The following is a 7,500-nucleotide window of genomic DNA, read 5'->3' as shown; positions in this document are numbered from 1 at the left end:
CAATAAGATAAGAATGCAACGGTGTTCAATTAGCGACTGAATTTTTGAGAATTGTGTCCGCCATTTTTTTCTTTTTTTTTTTTTTTTTGGCCGTGCGTTTGAAATAAAAATCTGTTCCAGTGCCACAGACAGGACACTAATGAGATACATTAAATTACATATTTTGAAAAAATCTTTTGAGAGAGAAAGAGACGAATTTACATCAGGACCAGATTTCAGCTAATCGAATATTTTTTTTCTCTCCTTTTCTTTCTCTCTTTCTTTCATCTGTCTGTCCATTCCTTTTGTCTCCCTCAACCTCCCTACCCAAACCCTCCATTGCCCTCCACCCACATCCCCATCCAAACCTTACTTCCCCTCTCCCTCCCCCCACTCCCTCTACCCCTCCATTCCCACTCCTCTACCTCCCTTCCCCTTCCCCCACCACACCCTCTACCCCTCATTTCCCTTCCCTCCCTTCCCCTTCCTTTCCCCCTCCCTCACCCCTTCCTTTCCCCCTCCCTCACCCCTTCCCTCACCCCTTCCCTTCCCCTCCCTTCCCTCCTCCCTCTATCCCCTATTTCTCACTCCTTCCTTCTCCCGCTACTCCCTCTACCCCCTCCCTTTCCCCCCTCCCTCACCCCTTACCTTCCCCATCTCTTCCCCCTCCCCCTACCCCTTCCCTTCCCCTCCCCCTCCCTCCACCCCTTCCCCTCCCACTACTCCCTTTATCCCCCTCTACTCCTTCCCATCCCTCTACCCCCATTACTCCCTCTCTCCCACCCACCCCATCCACAGACCCTCCTCCAGCCTCACTCCGCCGGCCCCCTCCCGGAGTACAAGACGGCCAGCATCCAGAAATCCCGCTTCATCCTCACCCACTACGGGATGCTCAAAACCTGCTGGGACCTGGTCATCCTGCTGGCCACCTTCTACGTCGCCGTCACCGTCCCCTACAACGCGGCGTTCCTGGTGAGCGAGACGCAGCAGGACAAGCCGACCATCGTGCCCGACGTGGTGGTGGAGGCGCTGTTCTTCGTCGGTGAGTTTGGGGGGGGGTGGGGAGGGTGGGGAGGAGGGGTAGAGAGGGGGAGGGGAGAGAGGGGTAATGGGGGAGTGTGAGAGGGAGGGTGTGTGTGTAGAGGGGGAGGGGTAGGGATGGGGAGGTATAGAGGGGGAGGGGGGTGATGGGAGGGAGAGGTGATGGAAAAGAGAGAAGGGGAGTGAGAGAGAGTGAGTTCGTGACAGAGAGAGAGAGAGAGAGAGAGAGAGAGAGAGAGAGAGTCGGTCAGTGAGAGAGAGAGAGGGAAAGAGAGACAGACAGACAGACAGACAAACTAAGAAACAGAGAGACAAAAGGAGAAAGAGAAAGGAAAGCAGGACAGACAGCATAAACAGAAAACAGAGAGAAACGAGACAAAATACAGAATAAAAAGAGTAAGAGAGCAGACAGACGTAAACATTACACGCAGACACCTCCTCCCCCACCCCCTCCACCCCCCCTACCCCCCAAAAAAGTCCCGGATGAGAGGACGTCCCTGGTCAACAACCTCTCGAAACGCGTGTTGAATATCAACCAATCAGAACTCAGGATTTTTGAGAATTCGAGAGGAAGTTACATTTGATTGGCTGATTAGATTTGTCTTTAAATACACAGAATGTGTGAGGACAAAGAGAGGGAAGAAGAGGGATGGATAATGAACTGATCAATGGGGAATATAGGAAGAGGGAGAGAGGAGGTATGGAAAGATAGGTATGAAGAGAGAATGAGGATAGTGAGAGAGAAAAAAAGAGAAACGGAGAGATACTGAAAGAGAGGGAGATGGACAGACAGATAGAAAGACTGACAATGAAAGAGAAAGAGAGAGAGAGAGAGATTTATAGAGAGACAGAAAGCGGGAGAGAGAGAGAGAGGGAGAGAGAATTAGGTGTGAGAGAGAGAGAGAGAGAAAGAGGGAGAGAGAAAGCACTTGAAATAGAGATCATCATAAAGTTAAAAGTCAGTACCCACCTCACGTTCGCCAACAAGATATTATGTACTCACCATTTCCCCCTCTCCTTCCTCACTACTTACTCATGTCTTTGCTTACTCATCCAACTTACTCATGTCTTTGCTTACTCATGCATTTGCTTACTCATCCAACTTACTTATGCCTTTGCTTACTTATCCAACTTACTCATGTCTTTACTTACTCATGCCTTTGCTTACTCATCCAACTTACTCATGCCTTCGCTTACTCATCCAACTTACTCATGCCTTCGCTTACTCATCCAACTTACTCATGCCTTTGCTTACTCATCCAACTTACTCATGCCTTTGCTTACTCATCCAACTTACTCATGCCTTCGCTTACTCATCCAACTTACTCATGCCTTTGCTTACTCATCCAACTTACTCATGCCTTTGCTTACTCATCCAACTTACTCATGCCTTTGCTTACTCATCCAACTTACTCATGCCTTTGCTTACTCATCCAACTTACTCATGCCTTCGCTTACTCATCCAACTTACTCATGCCTTTGCTTACTCATCCAACTTACTCATGCCTTTGCTTACTCATCCAACTTACTCATGCCTTCAACTTACTCATGCCTTTGCTTATTCATCCAACTTACTCACCCAACTTACTCATGCCTTCGCTTACTCATCCAACTTACTCATGTTTTTGCTTACTCATCCAACTTACTCATGCCTTTGCTTACTCATCCAACTTACTCATGCCTTTGCTTACTCATCCAACTTACTCATGCCTTTGCTTATTCATCCAACTTACTCATGCCTTTGCTTATTCATCCAACTTACTCATGTCTTTTCGTACTCACCCAACTTACTCATGCCTTCGCTTACTCATCCAACTTACTCATGTTTTTGCTTACTCATCCAACTTACTCATGCCTTTGCAGACCTCATCATTAAATTTCCATACCTCCTTCACCAACAAAACATTTATTCACCTTATATTAATCTCTATTGGACAGTTCATCGCTATTTACTCACTCTTTACATCATACTCACCCCCTTATACTCAGTACTCATCCGCTTTACCCATCCCTATATACTCAATACTCACCTCATATATTCACCCCTTTAGCTATCCCTCATGCAGACATATTCAACTTCTGCGCCCCCTTATACTCAATAATCGTCGCATTTACTCACCCATTACACTCATCCCTTTACCTAAAAACCATACTCACCACATATACTCACCCATTATACCCATTACTGATCCCTCATACTCACACATTATGCTCAATACTCACCCATTACACACAGTACTCATATTTACTCAATACTCACCCCTTTACCCATCCCCTTTGCAGACATCATACTCAACCACCTTATACTCAGTACTCGTCGCATTAACTAACCTGCTATACTTAATGCTCACCCAATTACTCACGCATAATGCTCAATACTCACCCATTATACTCAATACTCACCCATTATACTCATCACTCACTCATTTACTCACCCATCATGCTCAATTCTCATCCTTTATACTCAATACTCACCCATTTACCCACCCATTATGCTCAATACTCACCCATTTACTCACGAATTATGCTCAATACTCACCCATTTACCCACCCATTATGCTCAATACTCACCCATTTACTCACGAATTATGCTCAATACTCACCCATTTACTAACCCATTATACTCAATACTCAACCATTTACTAACCCATTATACTCAATACTCACCCATTTACTCACCCATTATAGTCAATATTCACCCATTTATTAACCCATTATACTCAATACTCAACCATTTACTAACCCATTATACTCAATACTCACCCATTTACTCACCCATTATGATCAATACTCACCCATTTACCCACCCATTATGCTCAATTCTCACCCATTATACTCAATACTCACCCATTATACTCAATACTCACCCATTATACTCAATACTCACCCACTTACTCACCCATTATACTCAACACTCACCCATTTACTCACCAATTATGCTCAATACTCACCCACTTACCCACCCATTATACTCAATACTCACCCATTTACTCACCCATTATACACACCTATTTAGCCACCCATCATGCTCAATTCTCACCCATTTACTCACACTTATTCACCCCCCTCCCCCTCCTCCTGCAGACATCATCCTCCCCCGCCATCATGCTCAATTCTCACCCACTTACCTCACCCCCCTTCTCCCCCCCTCCTCCTGCAGACATCATCCTCCCCGCCATCATGCTCAATTCTCACCCACTTACTCACCCCCTCCCCCTCCTCCCGCAGACATCATCCTCCCCTGCCATCATGCTCAATTCTCACCCACTTACTCACCCCCTCCCCTCCTCCTCCCGCAGACATCATCCTCAATTCTCACCTGCCATCATGCTCAATTCTCACCCCACTTACTCACCCCCCCTCCCTCCTCCCGCAGACATCATCCTCCCCCGCCATCATGCTCAATTCTCTCACCCACTTACTCACCCCTCCCCCTCCCGCAGACATCATCCTCCGCCATCATGCTCAATTCTCACCCACTTACTCACCCCCCCCTCCCCCCTCCCCCCGCAGCCACCATCCTCCCCCCCCACCACGCTCAATTCTCACCCCTTACTCACCCCTCCCCCCTCCCGCAGACATCATCCTCCCCCGCCATCATCCTCAATTCTCACCCATTTACTCACACTTACTCACCCCCTCCTTCTCCCCCCCCCTCCTCCCGCAGACATCATCCTCAACTTCCGCACGACCTTCGTCAACAAGAAGGGCGAGGTGGTCCTGAGTCCCTGTATGATAGCCACCCATTACGTCAAGGGCTGGTTCGTGCTCGACCTCGTGGCCGCCATGCCCTTTGACGTCCTGCTGGCGGCTGATGTCTACAGTGCTGTGAGTATGAGTGGGAGGGGGGCGGGGGTGGTAGGTGTTGGGGGGTGGGGGGTGTTAGTATGAGTATGAGGGCGGGGGTGGTGGGTATTTTTTTGTTTTGTTTTGTTTTGTTTTTGGGTGGGGGTGGGGGTTAGGGGGAGTGTTTTGTTTTGTTTTGTTCTGTTTCTTTGTTTTGTTTCTTGTTTTGGGGTGGGGGGAGTGTTTTTTCTTGTTTTGTTTTTTGTTTTTTTTCTTTTTTGGGGGGTAATGTTATTTTCTTGTTTTGTTTTTTGTTTTGTTTCTTTTTTGGTTCTTTTTGTTTTTGTTTTGTTTTAAGTATGGATTTTAGATGTAGGTTGTTGGCGCGATGTCCTGCTGGTGGTCGACGTCTACAGTGCTGTGAGTATGAGTATGAGGGGGTGGGGGTGGTGTGTTTTTTTTGGGGGGTGGGGGTGGGGGGAGTGTTTGTTTTGTTTTAGTGTTTGTTTCTTTGTTTTGGGGGTGGGGAGTGTTTGTTTGTTTTTGTTTTTTGTTTTGTTTCTTCTTATTTTTTTTGGGGGGTGGGGGGTGAGTGTTTGTTTTTGTTTTTGTTTCTCTTTTTTGCGGGTGGGAAGTGTTTGTTTGTTTGTTTGTTTTGTTTTGTTTTTGTTTTTGGGAGTGTTTTTGTTTCTTTTTTTTTTGGGGGGTGAAGTGGGTTTCTTTTTTCTTTGTCAATTTTTGTTTCGTCTTTTTTGTATGGATTTTAGATGTAGGTTGTTGGCGCGACTTCCTGCTGGTGGTCGACGTCTACAGTGCTGTGAGTATGAGGTGGGGGAGGGCGGTTGGGGAGATGGTGGGGGGGTTGGAGGTTGGTTTTTGTTTTGTAAGTGTAGGTTGTAGATGTTGGTTGTTGATTCGACGTTTACAGTGGTGTGATTTCTCTCTCTCTCTCTCTCTCTGTCTCTCTCTCTCTCTCTCTCTCTCTCTCTCTCTCTCTCTCTATCTATCTATCTATCTATCTCTCTCTCTCTCTCTCTCTCTCTCTCTCTCTCTCTCTCTCTCTCTCTCTCTCTCTCTCTCTCTCTCTCTCTCTCTCTCTCCTCTCTCTCTTTCTCTCTCTCTCTCTCTCCCTCTCTCTCTCTCTCTCCCTCTCCGTCTCTCTCTCTCTCTCTCTCTCTCTCTCTCTCTCTTTCTCTTTTTTTGGAGTGTTTGTTTGTCGTGCCCTTTAGTGGCTGTGGTGTTATTTTTTGTCTTTTCTTTTTCTTTTATCTATTTATTTATTTGTTTGTTTGTTTATTTATCTTGGCTTTTTTTCCTTTTTTCCATTTTCTTGCTTCATAATCTAAAATCTAGGAAGTTGTTTTGTTTACTTTTGGTTCGGGTTTTGTTTTCTGTTGTTGTTTTTCTGTTGGATGAGGATTTGTTTGTTGGCTAATTGTTTGTTGTGCATTGTGACTTTTCTATCAATATTACTGTCATTTTTGTTAATATCATTATGACTCACTATCACTATCGTCATGATTATTGTCATTTTTATGATGATGAAGATTGTTATTGTTACTCTTATTGTTATTATTATTATCATTATTATTGTTGTTCTTTATTATCATTATGATTATCATTATTGTTATTGTTATTAATATTGTTGTTATTTTTATTGTTAATAACATTATTATCATCATTATCAGCTTTCATTATCTTTATCATCATTAATTTTATAATTACAGTAGAAGCTGTGTTAATGGCAATAACAATTTTGTTTTTTTTACGATACTAATAATGAAAAAGATGATATAAGTGATTTTTTATATTAATTTCAAACGCCATGTCATCAATTGTACTATCATCCACTATTTGTTGTTCGTTTTACACTATTCATAATTTCTTTTTCACTATCACCGTCTGTTTTCCTTGTTTAATTAACTCTTCACGTTAATTAGTGTTGTTCTTCTCTTCCCCATAATTATAACTGTTATGGCAATAATAACCCTAATCAAATTACGCATTCGTTATCTGCCAGGCTTAATTATCTTCTTTTTGAATCCGCTGACGAGAGAAGTTAGGAAAAAAAGAGATTTTTTTATTTTTTTATTTTTATTTTTTTTTTTTTTTTTTTTTGGTCAGGAGCATGACTGGGCTGATGGATAGGGAATTGCCACGAAATAAGTTTTTCTCTCTTTCTCTTGTCTATTGGTGTGTGAATTCTTTGCCTGTCTCTCTCTCTCTCTCTCTCTCTCTCTCTCTCTCTCTCTCTCTCTCTCTCTCTCTCTCTCTCTCTCTCTCTCTCTCTCTCTCTCTCTCTCATATCTATATATACACACTCATACACATGTAGGTGTGTTTGTGTGTGCATATATGTATAGATAGATAGATAGATATGTATATCTATATGTATATATATGTATATATATATATATATATATATATATATATATATATATATATATATATATATATATACATATATATATATATATATATATATATATATATATATATATATATATATATATATATATATATATATATATATATATAGAAGCCATCACTACCTAGCAATAGAAGCATAATGCACTTGCCTTGATCTCACAAACACACACACACAAACACCTTTGTCATGCACACACACAAACAACACACACACACAGTATGAGAATATAGAAGCCATCACTACCTAGCAATAGAAGCACCAAG

The 7,500-nt window shown here is 43.0% G+C and overlaps 1 protein-coding gene across 1 annotated transcript in view; it reads left to right on the top strand.

Annotated features, from left to right (window-relative positions):
- The window catches only part of Elk (Eag-like K[+] channel), a 110,062-nt gene that overhangs the window by 48,238 nt on the left and 54,324 nt on the right, over positions 1-7,500 (top strand). The window contains exons 4-5 of the mRNA XM_070124834.1: positions 778-1,021; positions 4,688-4,848. Of these exons, the coding sequence (XP_069980935.1) occupies positions 778-1,021; positions 4,688-4,848 (405 nt within the window). The remainder of the gene's footprint in view (positions 1-777; positions 1,022-4,687; positions 4,849-7,500) is intronic.

The sequence above is a fragment of the Penaeus vannamei genome, chromosome 8 (assembly GCF_042767895.1).
Source record: "Penaeus vannamei isolate JL-2024 chromosome 8, ASM4276789v1, whole genome shotgun sequence".
NCBI classification, from domain to species: domain Eukaryota; kingdom Metazoa; phylum Arthropoda; class Malacostraca; order Decapoda; family Penaeidae; genus Penaeus; species Penaeus vannamei.
Note: the sequence above shows the minus strand (reverse complement) of the source record. Positions and strands in the feature narration are given on the sequence as shown.